This window comes from Peromyscus leucopus, chromosome 16_21, assembly GCF_004664715.2.
Source record: "Peromyscus leucopus breed LL Stock chromosome 16_21, UCI_PerLeu_2.1, whole genome shotgun sequence".
In the NCBI taxonomy this organism is placed as follows: Eukaryota; Metazoa; Chordata; class Mammalia; order Rodentia; family Cricetidae; genus Peromyscus; species Peromyscus leucopus.
This window is the reverse complement of record NC_051084.1, coordinates 51,907,457-51,926,198: the sequence shown is the minus strand read 5'-3', so window position 1 is coordinate 51,926,198 and position 18,742 is coordinate 51,907,457. Positions and strand designations below refer to the sequence as shown.

Below are 18,742 nucleotides of genomic sequence, written 5' to 3'. Positions count from 1 at the left end.
ACAGCTAAAAAGCATTTAAAAATATTACCGAAAGAGAACATATAATGAGGAAATAAAGCATGTTTTATGAATTCAATAGGGAATATTATGTAATGGGAATGGAATTTGATTTAGGTCAAGTGTTTGGCTGTGACATTGAGGGAAGCACCCCAAATAGAGTGGCTTAGGTTTGAATTCTTACTTGTCCATCATGATGACCTTGAGAAAAATCACCTAATACTTGTGTGCCTGTGATTAAGATAATAATAAATGTTCTCCTAGTCGTATTGCGAGGACTATGTATTGGTAGGTTTTTTTTTTTTTTTTTTTTTTTTTTTTTTTTTTTTTTTTAACCAGGTCATCATTCATGCTGTAGCTGAGTGTAGATCAGAGATTGAGAATGAAAACGTTCTACTGGAGTGGGATAGCCTGAGGGTCCAGTACATTTGTTTCAGCTATTACAACAAAGCCCATCAACCTAGTGTAGGAGAGAAAACTCATAAGAGAATGAAATGCCTTCGTTATTAGGACCAACTCCTCTCCTTTAAAAGAGAAACATCTTGAGTATGATGCACACACTTCGCCATTCTGGGACTCTTACTGCTGGATTTTTCAAGTCAGTACCTCAGTAAATTACTCTCTCTTTTGTCACAAAAGCTTCCTCTTGGTCAGCTCATATGATGGCAGAAAATTGATTTGGGCCTTTGGCTTTGAAGGAGAAGAATGAAATCTGGAAAAATGAGAAGACTTTTATGGGAACTTCACCTTCCATGGACTATTGTGGCCTTGGACATTTGTAAACTAGAGATCCTTTACCTCAAAGGTTATGCCAGGAAATTTATATGACAATGTGCTTAATTTAGCATGTTGTGACACTCTTTTTTATTCAGGTGACATTGGAGTTTGAAGTTGGAGGTGTCTTAACCTTCATCTCACATAATCTCTCAATCTATAAATTGAGGGAATTCCTGAGGAGCTCAGACTAAGACAAATGTCAGCCAGATCAGAGCCCAGTGATGCTTGTACACCTTTCTAAACAGCACTTCCTGTAACTACCTGAGATATGTCCATGTAAAGGCATTCAAAAACAAAATAGTATATTTCTGGCTATGCAATTTTGGAAATAAGCACATGCCCAATATTACTGCTTAATCTTATAAAAAACATACTGGGGGCTGGAGAGATAGCTCAGAGGTTAAGAACACTGACTGCTCTTCCAGAGGTCCTGAGTTCAATTCCCAGCAACCACACGTTGGCTCAAAGCCATCTGTAATGAGATCTGGCGCCCTCTTCTGGCCTGCAGACATACATGCAGGCAGAACACTGTATGCATAATAAATAAATAAATCTTTAAAAAAAAACATACTGGGAAAGTTTTGCAAATATTTGAATGATGTCCTAAAGTATTAGAAAAAAGAAATTATCCTAATAAGTCCTATTCAATCAAATATAAGATTATCTGAAGTGAAAAGACTACAGTTTTTGGATAAGTCATAAAATTACAAGAAAAGACTATCAATAAAACTCATTACTTTGTATGCTAACCTAAAAATTAATAAAATAAAAACCTGTTTCATGAAATATATTCTCATCTGATAACAATAATCACAATGCATCATAGTTACGTATAACTAGAGAAAATCCCTCTTTTGTTTTCAGAGGCTGAATTGGTTTTGTGATAAATTGGTATAGCTCTGCCTACAACTGCCCTGGATATGTATTCATACCACATACCCCCAGATACGGACTCTTCATAGCCTGCTCTTTAAAGAGGCAACAGCTCAAAATATTTAGAATAGTCTTTGTCACCATCTTCTCCCTTCAAGCCAAAATTTGAACTTTGCAAACACAGACACACACAGACACAGATACACACACACACACACACACACACACACACACACACAAAAAAAAAAAAAAAAAACCCCAGAAAAAACAAAAAACAAAACCCTAAAAACACTAACACTAGGTTTAAATTCTCTTTTTCCTGGTCACGGTTGTATCTCATGCTTGGCAGAGGTGATGGCTTCTACTGCCAGCGGTGGCGTGCCTGTCTCAACCTTGTTCACTGTCAAACTCTTTGCTAGAAAATTCTTTTTTTTTTTTTTTGGTTTTTCCAAGACAGGGTTTTGGTGCCTTTCCTGGAACTCAGTCTGTAGACCAGACTGGCCTCGAATTCACAGAGATCCACCTGGCTCTGACTCCCGAGTGCTGGGATTAAAGGCCTGTGCCACCACCACCCTGCTTAGAAAATTCTTGTTAACAATTGAAAGTAGATTGTGTTGGCTTTTTTTCCTTTTAATGTATTTTATATTTTTATCAATCTATAAAATAACTTGAGTTAGACTTTCTGATACATTTAAAATCGGCCGTAAGAACAGAGGAACAGAGGCCAAGAGGGGCAACAATTGGGGTGAATCTGGACAAGGTGTGTTATGGACATGTATGAAAATGTCATGGTGCAGCTCATTCATATACTCTAACAAATTTTTTTTAAAAAGTCAAGTTTCAGCCGGGCGGTGGTGGCGCATGCCTTTAATCCCAGCACTGGGGAGGCAGAGGCAGGCGGATCTCTGTGAGTTCGAGGCCAGCCTGGGCTACCAAGTGAGTCCTAGGAAAGGCGCAAAACTACCCAGAGAAACCCCGTCTCGAAAAATCAAAAAAAAAAAAGAAAAAAAAGAAAAAAAAAAAAGCCAAGTTTCAAAAAACGGCATAAGTGAATGAAACTCCTTTTGAATCAAAGTAGATATTGATGCAAGAAGGGTGAGGAAGGGTGAAGGAAAAGAGGAGAATCCAAAAATTTCAGGTCCTTGTGCTTTTGGTAAAAAAAGATTAGAAAACACAGAGTTCATAAATATAAAACTTTTTTTTAAAGAAATAGGTTTTTTTTTATCAATTATTAAGGACTAAACAATTTAAAACATTCTGAAATGAAAATAAGAAACACCGAATAGTTAGACAAGAGCTTACTTGAACAATGTTCTGTAGCAACACATATCAAAGGCAGTAGAGGAAATTCTGTGGAAGGGGTAAGGAAGTGACAGTTTACTTCCTCCGAAGAACGTCCTGTGCTCAATTTCAACCTAACTGTCCGACTGACTTGCACCTTGGATGCACAGATCCAGCTGCTTGCGGGGTGTGGTGTGCTATGTGGGTCTTTGTTTACTAATTACGACAGGACACAAGAAAAGATGGCGGTGATGAAGCCGAAGGCAGCAGGACCAACAAATTGAGAAGGACCAGGAAGAAAGCCACCAAACCACATCTTTGTTCCACGGAGGGGGGCGAAATCACCATGGCCAATTCTGGTGGTATGTGGCTACTGTGACCTTTCGTGAGCGGTGTGGACAGTGGCAGTTCCTAGTTCATGTTCCTTTCCATAAAACATTTCTCTTCTTCCAGAGAAGCGAAAGGACAGTAAGATGCAAAGTATTACTACATGAAAGATGGCAAATACAAGCTTACATGAACTGCATGGACATAGCCAATCAAAGTATTTAGAATTCAAGGGAAGGGCATAGGACGCTGGTGGGGGATGGGAGAGGCAAAGCAGAATGGGAGAGAGGCTTTCTTCTGCACTGAGAATGAATGAGAAGATTATGACCAAGGACCTGGGAGACCATAGGAAAGGTCCGGAGAGTTTCTATCCACATGCTGAAGTTCCAACAATACTCTAACAGATCTGAAATAGTGCTGACTACGTGTCAGTATAGACAAGGTTGCTCCTGGTGTTCCGAAGGAGAGGCAAAAAGAATTGTTAGCCCATGGTAGCAATAAAAAGCAGACATTAACAGATTTTATTATTATTTTATTTTTTTAAAATTACAGACAATATACTTCCTTGCAGTCTGCATCTAGGGCAGACCACACCTAATGTCCTGGCTTGGTGTGTCACTGTATAGAAAAGGGTATCCTTTTCTAGCATTTCTCTCCAGGCTGTGTTAAACATGGTTGAAACAACTCTAACATATTTTGACATTTCCCATTATCACTATAGAAAGGACCGGAAACCAAACAGCAGATCTGAACAAACCTGCCTCTTCTGAGTCTTGTCCCTCCTACAATGACAAAGATGTCCCAGATCAGATGCCAGTGGTGAGGCCATCACTTCCCAGCACCCCAGCAAATGCTCCTGATGCCGAATTCAACCAAAATGCTGGTAAGCAATTACCTGGAAAGATTCTGGAGGAACCAAGGAAGTGTTTCTAGCCACTGTTTCCAAGTCTACCTTTGAACTAGAGATGATGTGCTGATGATAAAGATGCCAGCCTCAGAGTCAGGACAAGAGAATTTCCACATCTGTGTTTATAAAGCTCTTTGCAGCTTCCTTCCTTTTCAGGCTACAGATCTAGGAAATAGGGGAACTGTGATGGGAGAGCACTCAAGTCTTCTTTAAACATTCTGGAGCATGAGTGTGTTGGTTAACAGCCTCTTGGATACACAAGGTAGAAACTGGTTAGAAAGAGATATTTGTTGTGTGAGAAAGCCTATAAAGAAAAGGTTAAATAAATAGGGTTTGGATAAGTGGGAATACAAAGGGGTATGATGCTGGAGAAATGGGGTGTAACACATTATCTCCACTTCTGATGACAATTACCAGCTGTAGAGTTTTTCATGATTAATTTTAGGATTCTCTAAGCTTATCTGCTAACAGGACAGACAGAAGCCATGGAAACTGTTATTCTCACAGCCACACTTTTTCTTTTTTATAACATAACTTTTATAACATAAGGACTAAAATCACGTGTGGGATAAACTCTAGGTACGAAACATGGCTGCTGGCTTGTTCTCTCCCAGTGGGAGCACATATAGTACTATCACTTGTCAACGTGTTTGGCTGACTAGGGAAGCTCACTTTAGTATTGGTACCCAGGGACTTTACTGGAACACGGTGTATTTGTCACGTGACTGAACTCTGTTTCCAGTCCTTTTGGGGGTGAAGTTGGGCTGTGTACAAAGTCATCATCACAAATGCACTGTTTGACTTCCTGGCATGGTACACAAACAACCTCTAGATAAATACACATAGTCATGACATGTGGGTCCTTCTAAGAACTGTAAAGTGAACTCCCAGGGGACAAGGGCACTCTTCACCCTTCTCTCCTCTCCTTCTTCATAATACACAGAACTCAAGAGGAAATGAGCACTATGAGGGTCCATCCATCTGTATTAGTTTCTTTTTGTTAGCATCACTCATGATCACAAACAGCATTATGAAAAAACACAGATTCACATCCAACTTCATTCAGCATGTGGAGAGACCCCAGGTCCTTGTTAGGTTGCTTTCCTGTAAGATGGTGGTTCCTTCCTCTCAGAAGCATTTCTCTGGTTTTACGTCTGAGGGACAGCAATGCCCTGGATGCTGCTTCTGTTTGGAGTTGGTCTGAATTTCCCTTTGTTTCCGTGTCTAGTTTATCTCCGGCTGGAGAAAATCCTCAGGCTTCTAAGAGCTTGCCATGCTAGTGCTAGACATACTTCCCATTTTAAGGACAGTAACCCTTCGCCATGACAATTCTCATCCTTCATGTTCTCTGTGCCTTTTTTTTGTGCACTCCACCAATGAGTTAGAAGCACTCATTTTGACACCTGTGCATGCTAGGAGCAGACAATGCAAATGAGAGGGTGGTGGATAGGGGTAAGAACGTGAGGGGTGCAACAAATTATGGCCCACTGGCCAGATTCAGTTGGCATTGATAGATGCTTTTGTAAATACATGTTGCTTATGGCTGCTTTTGTGCTAAAACGGGAGTTTGGAGGCTGTTTGCTGCCCCATGAGGTACAAGATGGCTGCGCCACTCAGGTTACCTCAGGGCTCCAGCCTGCGGTACTGTGGAGAAGTGTCCAAGCATTGCCAGATCTTGTTTAAGGAAAGTTTGAACTCAAAATTTTGTTACATAAGATTTCCTAATAAGTGAATATTGCCAATAATTTTAAATAGGATTCTAAACATTGGGAAGACTAACAAAGCATGGTGGCCATGTTGCCTTTATGAAGGATGTTTTGTATGTTTTTGTGTATTTTGATTACTATGTTCTAGTTTCAGACAGAGAAATAAAGATAGAATTCAGGCATCTCTATCTTAAATCAAACACCAATGTGCTCTGGACTCTCTCTGCACCCAGTTGTGACTAAGGATATGGCCACCCTTATGGAATAGGCTGGATTAAACTCTTACTGTCTGTAAATTCAAACAAACCACCAATGTATTATATAAAAATATATGTGAAAACCAGTCCCTCAAATAAGTAGAAGGAATTTTGATAGGTATTTTTTTCAATGACACTGAGATTTTTCAAAAAAATAACTGAGCTTTTAAAGATCAGCTCCTTTGTGCCCACACTGTTTTACCATTTATTTATTTGTTGACTTTTTCTATGGCTGGCACCTGTTCATTGTACTGCCTGGATTCCACTGTCTGTGGCTGGCACTGTGCCTGGAGGTCCGGGCCTCCTTACATGGCAACTGCATGGATGAAGGACTCCAGATAGGGAGGGCAGACTCCCAGGAACAAGCTGCATGTGTCACAGAGTGCATTTTTACAGGCATTTGTCTTCATTTTTGAATTTGTATTTCTGTTTTGTTTAAATAAATGATAACCATTTATTATCATGGTCATCATCATCATTATTATTATCAGTGTGTGTTATGATATATGTGTAACTGCCAGTTCACATCAGTCATGGAACATATGTAGAGGTCAGAGGACAACTTTTGGGAGTCAGTTCTCTCCTTCCATCCTGGGGTAGAGGGATCAAACTCTCACCATTAAGCTGCGCAGCAAGCACCTTTACCCACTGACCCAACCCTGAATTTGGTATTTCTGGAAACTCACATTCCTGTTCAATCCAGCTCTTATAAGCGACAATAGCTTTCTTGCGGAGTGAATATATCCTCATTATAAGGAGAAATCCATGGAGCCTGTTTAATGGGCAAAAGAATTTATTAAGGGGAAAAACTCACTGTACAGAACAGAATTGACATAGGTTCTGGAACGCAGTTCTGGCCACCTGGATCAGTCCCGCATCCAAGTCCCATGAGGGAGTGAAGGGAGTAATGCCTATGTACATCTCAGGTCTTAAGGGTGGCAGAGAGGCCACGCCCCAGGGGCAGGTACTCCAAGGTCATAGGCAGGTGGAGCAGCTACCGTTGCATCTCTAGGGCAGGGGCAGGTACTTCAAGGTCATAGACAGAACAGCTACCCACCACACCTTATCGGCTCAGAATGCAGATGAGATTTCTCCAAGGCCTTCTAGATGCTCTTGAGTATTGAGGTTTCCTTTCTTTAATTTTAGTTCTCCTTATTTCCCACTCTAAACAGAGCAGTAAAACTTCCCCTCTAAAAGCACATTGATTTAATTTGTTAGTCCTCTGAGGGGAGAGGCTAGGAGAACACCTCCCAGAAATCACACTGGAAGAAAAACAAATGAGCCCCTGAACTGGTAATTATCTGCCTGCTATTCATCATGTACAGCTGCGAAAGACTGACCGAAAGGCTTAATTGGAAGTAACAAATATGATTTATTTGAAGGGAAGACATTCAGACTACGATGCAGCAAGACGAGGAGATGTTTTGAAAATGAAATTAGGTTAGATCAGGCTCTCCTATTTGGTGAAAGAGTTGAATTTTTAAATGAAAAAAATTGATACTAAGAATATAAATTCTAAAATACATGATACCAATTTTTATTTAATAATCAGACAAGGTCATATCATACAGGATATATTAATTTATTCATTCACACGTATACTCATTCACTAAAGGCATATTTACTGAATGCCTGTTATGGCCAACATCTCTATAGGTATTGAAGCTAAGACAGCAAGCAAAACTAAGCCCCACTCTCATGGGCTGATATATAAAAGAATGACAGATAGATAGCAAACAGGTGACTTTGAAACATGGCAAGCACATCGCAACAAGAACACTGAAGAATATGGAAAGGGGATAATACAATTAGCTGAAATACACCTCTCCACAATTTTCATAGTTCTAGCCCTCAGCACCTTAGACTGCATTTGGAGTCAGGATCTTTAAAAAGGCAATACGGTTAAATGTACCCAGTGTAACTGGTGTGTACTCATAAGGAGACATTAAGACATGGACTCGAACAGGGAGAAGACCACTAGGAGATATTAGAAGATCATCAATTCAAAGCCCCAGAGAGAAGCCTCTGAAGAAACATCCCTGTTGATATCTTTGATCTTGGACTTTTAGTCTTCAGTTGAAAGAATACAGATACCTATTAAACCACTTCATCTTCAGCACCAGCTGTGGCTGCCCTAGAAAACTAAGGCGTGTGCTCACTGCTCAGCCTCAGTTCAGCATGGATGGGCTCCCATGAACCTGGGGTTGGCCTGTCTACAGTGTAGTCACATTACACAGATGTTCCAGATGACTATGCTTTATTTATTTATTTTTTTACAGTTCCTCATGTCTCCAAATTATCTTACCTTTCCCTTTGATGGCATGTTTAATGCCTATAGCTTTCCCATATTGTAATTTAAGATCTGTTTTAGGGCAGGGCTCTTTCTGATTACTTCTTAGGTATGGAACCAATTTGAAAAGTAGGCAATGATAAAAATACCTACCTTGGGTGGTTGACTGTAAGTGGATGAATATTTTTTCATTGTAAAATAAAAGAGGGTATATTTGGAGGGAACAGAGAGGATTAGGCAGACAAAGGAAGAAGTCAGTGAATAGAGCAAAGGACAATGGCACATATGGTTAAAAATGTCATAATGAGCTGGGTGGTGGAGGCAGAAGCAGAGGCAGATGGATCTCCAAGTTTAAGGCCAGCCTGGTCTACAGAGTGAGTTCCAGGGCTACACAGAGAAACCCTGTCTGAAAAAACAAAAAAAAAATGTCATAAAGAAACCTGTTAGTTTGTATGCTTAGAAATTAAAAAAGACAAGAAAAACATAAAAAACAACACAATATATATTTATTGTAGGACTTTTAGATGATACAGATAAAACATAGCTCATAAGAATTCCTGCCATCTCATCATTGGCGTGATAATAGAATGACCTCTTTTCTCTTCCATATTTTAAATTGCTTTTGAGTTTTATAGGAGCAGCTTTATTCAACTTGGGCTGAACACCCAATGTTTTAGAGTAAGGTGGAAGCACACCAACTGTTAATTTAGCCCGTAACATTCTAATTGCTACAGCCTAATTGTTTGTATTAAATGGAAGGTAGTTATGAACCCTCAGGAGTCCCAGAGTAGTCAGACGTATCAGTGACAGGACATTATATCTAATATATGTGCATAGGTGGAACCAGTAATTTGTTTTCCTCACGCTTCATGTATTTAAAATCTGCTCAATCTATGTTTTTATACTGTCAAGCTTTATGCTTATTTTAAAGCCTAATTATATCTTGAAAACTGATACCCAGTTATCACTTAAAAATTATAGCTGTTTGATGTCAGTGGTGTGACAGATTGATGGGTGTTCAAATGCAGGCACGATCCCGGGACTATTTACTGGAGTTAGAGTAATTGGGCTCACACCTTTTGTGTTTAAGTAGCACTTACATGGTGCTTATTGACTCACAGTATTGTTAAATACCTTGTTTAATCCTCATAACAAGCTCACGAAGCAGGCAGTATTTTAACAATGAAGAAGGAGAGACATACAGAGGGTGGGAAGGATGCCAGGCCTGAAAGGAAGGCTATGGGGGGTGCGTGTCTTGATTTGTGCTGAGTCTCTGTTCTGTCATTCTCCCTCGAAGTCTTGATAGTGGTGTTTGTGATACATACTGTGGACCTGGCTTTCTGTCCGTGGGTACAGATTGTCTATTCATGCCTTGTTAACAAGCCCCCTACCAGGAATCCAGCTTCCAAATAGACTCTAGCTTCTAAATTGACAGTGGTGTGTATGTGTGTGGGGTAGGGAGAGAGACTGGGGGGGGGGAGAGACTTGGGCTCCTACTTTGTGTGTCTCTCTGGGACTCAGGCTAATGGGTGGGCTACATTAACTACGTCTCCCAAGCCTTCCGTAGCTCCACAATTTTAGAATTTTCAGACTATCTTAAAATTCTGGAAATGGACATTTTATTAGATTTCTGACTTAAAATCGACCATGTGGTCCCAAGTTTTCATCTCCGCTCCCATTCTTGATATCTTTCTTTGTTTAAGTAATTGTAAAATCTGACAGAGCCGTGCACCTCAAAGACTCACATGTCACTACAAAGATGGAAGGTAGCTTTTGGAAAACTAAATGAAAGAAAAGGAAAGGAAAGGAAAAAGGGGCCAATACATCAAAAAAAAAAAATAAACATATGATTTTACCTCCAAGTACATAGGAACCTATAGTTTAGATATTACAGGTTAGTCCAAGAAGTTCTAAAATTTTAATGATAGGCATGTATAGGCAACTTATGTGTTTCCAATGTTGTCAGGCTACCCATTGTCTTCCATAAACAAGGACTGCTTTTTTTGTTTGCTTGGTTTCTTTTTCTTTTTTCTTTTTTTGCATTTTTTCTTGCTATTTTCCATGAGCAAGTGCTTTCAGCAAGCACTGTGGCATCACCATCTTCTTAGACATGTCCTAACTGATGAACACTTTCTGAGAGTACTCAGACAGTGCTCTTGGGATGACTGTAAAGCAGGTAAGAGAGAGGTAAGATCCCTGTGTGAAGTTATGATCAACGTGGTGGGCCTATGTTGCTCTTGTTTGTAACCTTAGTGACTAATTCACCATGTCTACCCTTCTGCTTTTTGGGCCATCCTGATCTAGTGACTTCAAATCATTACTCCACAGATCACACCAGGGACAATGCTCAGACTATGATCCCGCCTCAACTTTCTTCTAGAATGAAACACATTAAACAAGAAATGGCCAAAAACCACCTCCAGTTTGTACGATTTGAAGCAACAGACTTGCATGGTGTCTCCAGATCTAAGAGCATCCCTGCACAGTTTTTCCAAGTGAGTTTTCCAGTTATGATAAGTGTGATTTCATGACCATTAGCAAGCAGATACTCTTTATGACTCATCTGCATTTTCTTGTAATCTACACAGCAATTGGAGTTGAAAAGCAATAATTTGTTTTGCCGTTTTCCTTGTCCCTCCCCATATTATTGCTCCCCAAGGAGATGAACACACAATAGCAATTCCTTTACCCAATAGAAATAGGAAACTAATTAAGGCTGGTTATTTCAGTCCTTCTGCCTTGAACAATTTTACTCTACAGAACTCTCTTTTCTTTTCATAATGCAATTATAAAGATTACATTTTATTTGACATGAGAAAATTGCAACCCAAGACCCAAGAGCAAACATGAAAGGTAGAAATGATTAAGTAGAGATGACTTGCTAGATAAAAAGCATATCCTTTCAGCAGCAATTCAGATATGAAAATACCCAATTGTCATTAGATGACTTAATGAATATTGTTTTGAAAATAGTGATATCAGGAAGCATTGCATTTGTGGATACCTTTAAGGATTTTTCGAGGGTTGTTTTGTTTAGTTTGTATCATGTGTATTTTAGTGACTGATTTGTTGGGATTATTAAACATCAAAGGGTATTAAACATTGTGAGAAAGGGGTATAAGACAATCTTTAAGAAAATGTAAAAGTAAAGCATCCTGAGAATTATATTTATTTATTTACACAATTTATGTGTATATAAAATAAAGGATCCTTTTGTACAGTCCTGGCCAACCTAGACCTTGTGATCCTCTTGTCTCATATTTTCAAGTAGCTTAGATTACAGATGTGTGCCAATGGGCTTTACAACTTTTTTGGGGGCCTGCCACCCAGCTCCCAAATAAAGCACACGCAGAGGCTTATTTTTAATTACAAATACCTGGCCTTAGCTTGGCTTGTTTCTTGCCAGCTTTTCTTAACTTTAAATTATCCCATCTACCTTTTGTCCATGAGCTTTCCCATTTTCTTACTTCTGTATATCTTACTTTCACTCTTACTCTGTGGCTGGTTGTATAACTAGGTGGCTGGCTCCTTGCATCCTCCTCTCCTTTACGCTCACTCTTCTCCTTCTATATATTCTCTTGGCCTGCCAGCCTCGCCTATTTCTCTCTCCTGCCTCGCTTTTGGCTGTTCAGATCCTTATTAGACCATCAGGTGTTTTTGAAAGGCACAGTAACACAGGTTTACAGAGTTAAACAAATGCAACATAAACTAAAGTAACACACCTTAAAATAATATTCCATAACAACAACTATTTCTATAATATGTCATATCTTTTTGCTTAAGTATCAAATTGTAAATTTTCTTTGTGCTGGTGAAAGGGGCTATTTTCAAAACAGTTTTCAGAGAATTTGAACAGTTTAAATTTCTTTCATAAAACATTCTTTGGGAGCCAGCAAGATGGGCCGAAAGGTAAAAGTGCTTGCCACTAAAAACCTGAGTTCTGTCTCTCAAACCTGCATGGTGGAAGTAGAGAACTGATTGTCACAGGCTGTCATCTGACCACCCCTTCACACACATGCTCACACACATACACACATGATCAATCAACCAATCAATCAACCAATCAGCGATTTTAAAGTATTCAGTCTTGTCTGTAAATAGCCTATAGATACCGTCTCTTCTACATTTATTAAGAACTCTATATGTTCATTAATTCTGATAAGAAAATGTGAAATCACTATGGGCAGGACCAGAGGATAATTCACATGAGTTATCTTCTGGGATAAAGCACAAGTGACATTTCAGACACTTGCCTGAGACCACAACATCAACCTGTCTGCTATTCTGTTTTTTTTTTTTTTTTTTTTTTTGACAAATTCTAATCACCCACTCCACTAGTGGCACTTGAAAACCTAACACTTAGAACACTATTCCAGTGCTTCCATGAAATAGCTTTCCCCCAAACAGAGCTGATCCTTTGGCTTACATTTGTGGAAGATTGATTTCATTGACAAAGAAGAAAATGTCTGCTTTTAACACTGCTATTGAGAGCACTGGTTTTCTTGTTCAATACTCCACATATCAAAAGACTTTTCCTCCCTGACTTTTCTTGGAAGGAACTGTTTTATCCTGAGAATTTGATGTAAGTCAACACACATCCTTCTCATTGTTTTGCTTCTCCTTAGCCTTTGTTTTCAAATAATTCTCCTTCAGATAGTTTTTGTTCATTATTCTTTTATTCTAATTTTATAATCTAGAGCACACATTGTTAAATAAAACTCTTTAAATTTATTTTAGAATGTTTGAAGGTCTAAATAATTAATATTTTTATCACAAATATTAATGATTTAAGGCTAAATAATATATTTTGGACACTCTTGTGAACATGTAAGTTCATTTGTATAAGCTAATATGAAATACACACATACACACACATATATGGAATTATGTGTGAGACATCTCTTTGGCAAAAATATGAAATAGTCTGTCCATGACTTTATAAAAAAGTAACTTAGATTTTTTTATTGAAAAGCATTTTTATACAATATATTCTGATCATGCTTCACCCCTCCCATAACTCCTTCCAGATCCTCCTCATGTCTCCACACTCCATGCCTTTTCTTTCCCTCTTTAAAGAACAAAACAAACAAGCAAACAAAACCAAAATAAAAAGACAAGAAACTCCCTATCTCTATCTCTCTGTCTCTATCTCTGTCTCTCACACACACCACAAAAATGGAAACCAAAATACACTAGACCAGTCAGACAGGGAAAAAAAAAACCCAAAGAAATTTGAAACAAAAGCTCTACAAAAATAGCATTGAGTCCTTTTTGTGTTGGGCATCTACCACTTGAGATGAAGTCTACCCCAAAGTGTAGCTAATATACCCAGTGAGATGCTATTGGAGAAAACTAATTTTTTTCTCTGCAAGTGGGTGTCAACTTCCAATAACTTCTTGGTTAGGGATGGGAGCCCATGTTCACCTCCCCTTCTCAGCACTGGGATTATATGTACAAATTTAAATCATTTTTATTTATGGAAATAAAATGCTAGATTGAAATGATTAAGCTAGACTATGAATGACTAGAAGAGATAACATGATCTCTGTTTATAGAATTCGGAAAAACTTTCTCAAACTAAAGCAGCCAGGCAACCTTCGTGCTGAGACCCTAGCCTGTGACCCATCACTTAACAGTTCAGTGATATTTTTTTTTTCTGTATCTATTGCCTCCAGCTCAGCTTTAATCTCCTTTTATCCTTTATCTGGACTAAATATTACTTCCTATTTTAAATGCAAACATTGATTTTCTAAAAACAAAAAACCAGATCATCTGCTGAGACTAGAGGAAAAGGCTGGTATACCACAGGAGGAGGCCAAAGTGGAAGCTTGTGATGAAATGGCATCTTCACTGTTTAGAAAGGTTCCCATGTGCCTGATACTGAACAAAATGTCTTACAGACATTAGCACATTCAACGTTTCAACAAACTTATAGTGTTTTGATCTATCAAAGGGTTGATTTGGTTTAAATTATATATGGATAATGTGAGTTCTACCCTAGATGTAATAAAAGTATGATTATGTTACTATAGATCTCATAACCAATTCTTGGGGTGTTTGAAAAGGTGACCCTTCATTGTGCTCCAAATAAGAGGTGCCATAGGGTTTCAACTTAGTCTGCAAGAATTTCCATCAGGTTCAGAGGGATCTGTCTTGAAGTATGAAGCCATTTCAGTACTTAGTACTATATATATATATATAATTTAAGATAGTTATTGTCATGGACGGAGCTATTCACACATCTGTAAAAAAGTTTAAATATATCCCACAGCTAATGGAGAATGGTTTAAGTTCTGATGTATGTCCAAAATGTGTAAAAAAAGAGAATGTATGTATATTAAAAAAGTGCTCTGAACACAGATTAAAGAACCTAGAGAATAAAGTGTGAGTTTTTGCTATTCTTCCAGTTTGCAAAGGACTGCTGGAGTCCAGTGGTGACCAGCTGTTTTTCATGGTTCACAGCAAAGCGGTTATGATACAGATTTGGATTGTGTGATCTCTCAGAGGTTTCATGAATAAAATAGATTACCCTTCATTTTAGATACACACTACTACCATATAGACTTTTGAACTAAAAATAATCAAATGGGGAAATAACATTACTTTTTTTTCAGTAAAATTTAGTATTAAAGTAGTTCATTCAGAAATCTCACCATGTGGATGTAAGTGAACATGTGTGCACACACATGTGGATATGCATAAAATTGATGTGTACAACTTCCAAAAGAGTGTGTGAGTCTCTTCTTTATTGCTGGTAAAAGCAAATTTGGGGGCTAGATATGGTGGTGCACACCTGTAACAGCCCTCAGGAAGCAGAGGCAAGAGGACGAGGTATTCTAGACCAGCACAATGCATTCAAGGCAAGTCTGGGCTTCATGAGACCTTGTCTCAACCAACCAACCAAAAAATAAGGGCAGGGGGGAGGGAGAGCACAGACTTAGATCAGTTAAGTCAAAGTGGCATTTAAGAGTGTATGTAAAGGTGGTAGGTCATTCAAGGAGCCAGTCCATACGATCTTGCAGATTTGCTGGCCCTGCACAGTAGCCATTTTTTTTTGTTTCTCTGGATGATGTGAGGAAACTAATGTCACTTGTGGAGTGTTGGGATGTTTGTATTAACCCCGCAATGCTCACTAAGTTTATGAAAACTGCTTTTGATAGTCAGGGACTTTTTTTCCACCCATGTTGAGATTCTTCCACAATTTCAAAAAATTTTCAAAAATATATCTGTCCAGCTTTATAATCTCATGACTTCTCTGTTGCTTGAGACATAGCCAAGTTAAACATGCAAATCCACTGGACTTAAGAGATACATTGATGGAAAGGGCCTCAGCCATTGTCTAGCTGAACACTTGTTTTATGGACATAGATGCTGACTCATACCATCCAGAAACTTGCTTCACTCCATTCCATCTATTAGTAAAAGAGCTGTAATCAGTGGTCTGATCTGCTGGCACCCAGTTCACACTGACATGGACACTTTATTTGGAAAGTGTAACTTTGGAGATAGAGGTTCACAACCACAGAAAAGATTTCTAGAACTTGGTGAGGCAATCAAGTGGATAACTCTTAAGTGGGTTGAATAAGTGAGGAGTAAATCTCTCAGAAGTCCTGGCTCTTGTGGTCTGAGACAGCTGTCTTGAGTCCTGTTGGTCTGGTCCAAGTCTCCTCTCCAACAGAGATGTAGGATTCCTTCTGTAGAATTCCACGAGTCAACTGGAGGTTACAACAGAATAAAGCACAACCATGGCTTCACTTGTCTCTTTTTAATAGACTGATATAATTTTTTGATATTTACCTACAAGTGAGAGAGCTGGATCATATTATGGATCTATTTATTACTGCACTAGTCACAATAATTAGAGATAGAAACAACCTTGATTAGTAATGATGAATGAAAAGATGAAGAAAAACGTGATACACACATATGTATATATACAGCACATTATTTGGACATAAAAAATTAAACCTATAATTAGCTGCAGAATAGATGAAACAGGAACATATTAAATTAAGTAAAACAAGTGAGACAGAAAACAAATACTGCATGTTCTCTTTTACATGTGGATACTACAATATTGATCTAAACAGGATGGCGATTCCAAAAGGCGGGAAAAGTGGAAGGGAGAAATGGAGCAAGGCTAGTTAATGAGCATCGAAACACGGGAATTGCAAGTCTCAGTTCTCTGACACAGTGTAGTAAGTCTAGTTCATAATGACTTGTTAGATATTTTATCAGCAGTTTGAGGCAATGGAAACCATGTGATCAGTCCACATTGCTTACATGTAAGAGATGACCACAATATACCCCTTAAATATTTAAAGTAAAAAATAAAAATACATAAGTAATAAAATACTACAGAACAAATCAAAGAAAAGCCTTACCCGAGATCTTGGAAACTGCACTACAAAGTGAAATGCATTGTAAAATATTTTTGATTGCAATAATTTTAAGTATTTCCACAAAGTTATAAACCCTTGTCTTTTGTTATATTGTACCGTTCTTCATTCTTAAAGCATTTATTTATAGCTATGCGAAACATTTATTATTGCTGTTTTCCACATCTATGATCATATCAAGGCTTGCATTAAAATATTAAAAAAAGTTTGTAAAAAGATCTTTATGAAAAGATAGTTCTTTCAATGTTGAATTATTGAATAGTTTTTCTGAATCTTAAAACGTTTATCTGAGAGTTAATATTAACTCGCAGATATTAGGCTTACATTTCTTACTACCAAGATTTTCTCCCAGTTTGTCTTCAAGGTTCAGGACCTAGTTCATTTATTCTCTTTCTTCTTCTTCAGGAAAAAGTGATCCACGGTGTTTTCATGCCCCGTGGTTATCTGGAATTGATGCCGAACCCTAAGGACAATGAGGTGAATCACATAAGAGCCACGTGCTTCAATAGTGACATCGTCCTCATGCCAGAGCTGTCAACCTTCAGAGTCTTGCCGTGGGCGGAGAGGACGGCGCGGGTGATTTGTGACACCTTCACAGTGACTGGCGAGCCTCTGCCGACTTCCCCCAGGTACATTGCCAAGAAGCAGCTGCGCCAGCTGCAGGACGCCGGCTTCTCCCTGCTCTCTGCCTTCATCTATGATTTCTGCATTTTTGGTGTGCCCGAAGTGATCAATTCAAAGACCATATCTTTTCCTGCCTCGACATTACTGAGTAACCATGACCAGCCCTTCATGCAAGAGCTGGTTGATGGCCTGTATCACACTGGAGCCAACGTGGAGAGCTTCTCATCTTCAACCAGGCCTGGGCAGATGGAGATCTGTTTCCTCCCCGAGTTTGGCATTAACTCAGCCGACAATGCATTCACCCTCAGAACAGGTGTCAAAGAAGTGGCCAGGAGATATAACTACATAGCAAGCCTTGTCATCGAGACCGGATTCTGCAATTCAGGAATTTTGTCTCATAGCGTCTGGGATGTCGGTGGAAAGACAAACATGTTCTGCAGTGGTTCTGGGGTCGAGCGGCTCACACTCACGGGGAAGAAGTGGTTGTCAGGCCTCCTGAAGCACTCTGCGGCTCTGAGCTGCCTGATGGCCCCTGCGGTCAGCTGCCGCAAGCGCTACTGCAAGGACAGCAGAGACCTGAAGGACGACAGTGTGCCCACCACGTGGGGATACAACGACAACAGCTGTGCCTTGAACATCAAGTGTCATGGCGACAAAGGCACCCAGATAGAAAATAAACTGGGCTCAGCAACCGCGAACCCCTACCTGGTGCTGGCCGCCACTGTGGCTGCAGGCTTGGATGGACTTCAGAGCAGTGACGGTGCTTGGGCTGGTTCAGACGAGAGTCAGGAACTTGAGCAACCAGAACCTTCCGAGATCCCTTTGAAGATGGAGGATGCTCTGGCAGCCCTGGAGCAAGATCAGTGTCTGAAGCAGGCTCTGGGAGAGACTTTCATCCGCTATTTTGTTGCCATGAAGAAGTATGAACTGGAAAATGAAGAAACAGACGCAGAGGGGAATAAATTCCTGGAGTATTTTATATAGGATGGAACTCTTAACTTTGGAGATGTTATTATGACAAGTAGTTAAGCCATCAGAAAGAAAAGATGGAGCCTCTGTTATTAACAATACTAGACAGGCTTCCATGCTCCCTACCCCCACCCCCATCATTGGGCAGATGAAATGGGACTGTTGAGGTTCTGATCTCAGATATAAACAATAAATTTGCGGTGAAGCAGCATATGCAAACTTACTCAGCCTGATGGTCTGTCATTTCCTTCATGTTGTTAGCCCGGTGGGTAGTGTTTGGGGGCAAGCCACATATTCATATGTTCAAGGAAGAGGTAAGTATTAGGAACCAGACT

At 39.3% G+C, this 18,742-nt stretch overlaps 1 protein-coding gene across 1 annotated transcript in view; it reads left to right on the top strand.

The window, feature by feature from the left end:
- Lgsn (lengsin, lens protein with glutamine synthetase domain) overlaps window positions 1–18,556 on the top strand; it is a 30,166-nt gene extending 11,610 nt beyond the window's left edge. The window contains exons 2-5 of the mRNA XM_028865407.2: window positions 3,158–3,290; window positions 3,977–4,138; window positions 10,744–10,910; window positions 17,220–18,556. Of these exons, the coding sequence (XP_028721240.1) occupies window positions 3,158–3,290; window positions 3,977–4,138; window positions 10,744–10,910; window positions 17,220–18,422 (1,665 nt within the window). The 3' untranslated portion in view covers window positions 18,423–18,556. The remainder of the gene's footprint in view (window positions 1–3,157; window positions 3,291–3,976; window positions 4,139–10,743; window positions 10,911–17,219) is intronic.
- Window positions 18,557–18,742: the final 186 nt, after the last annotated feature.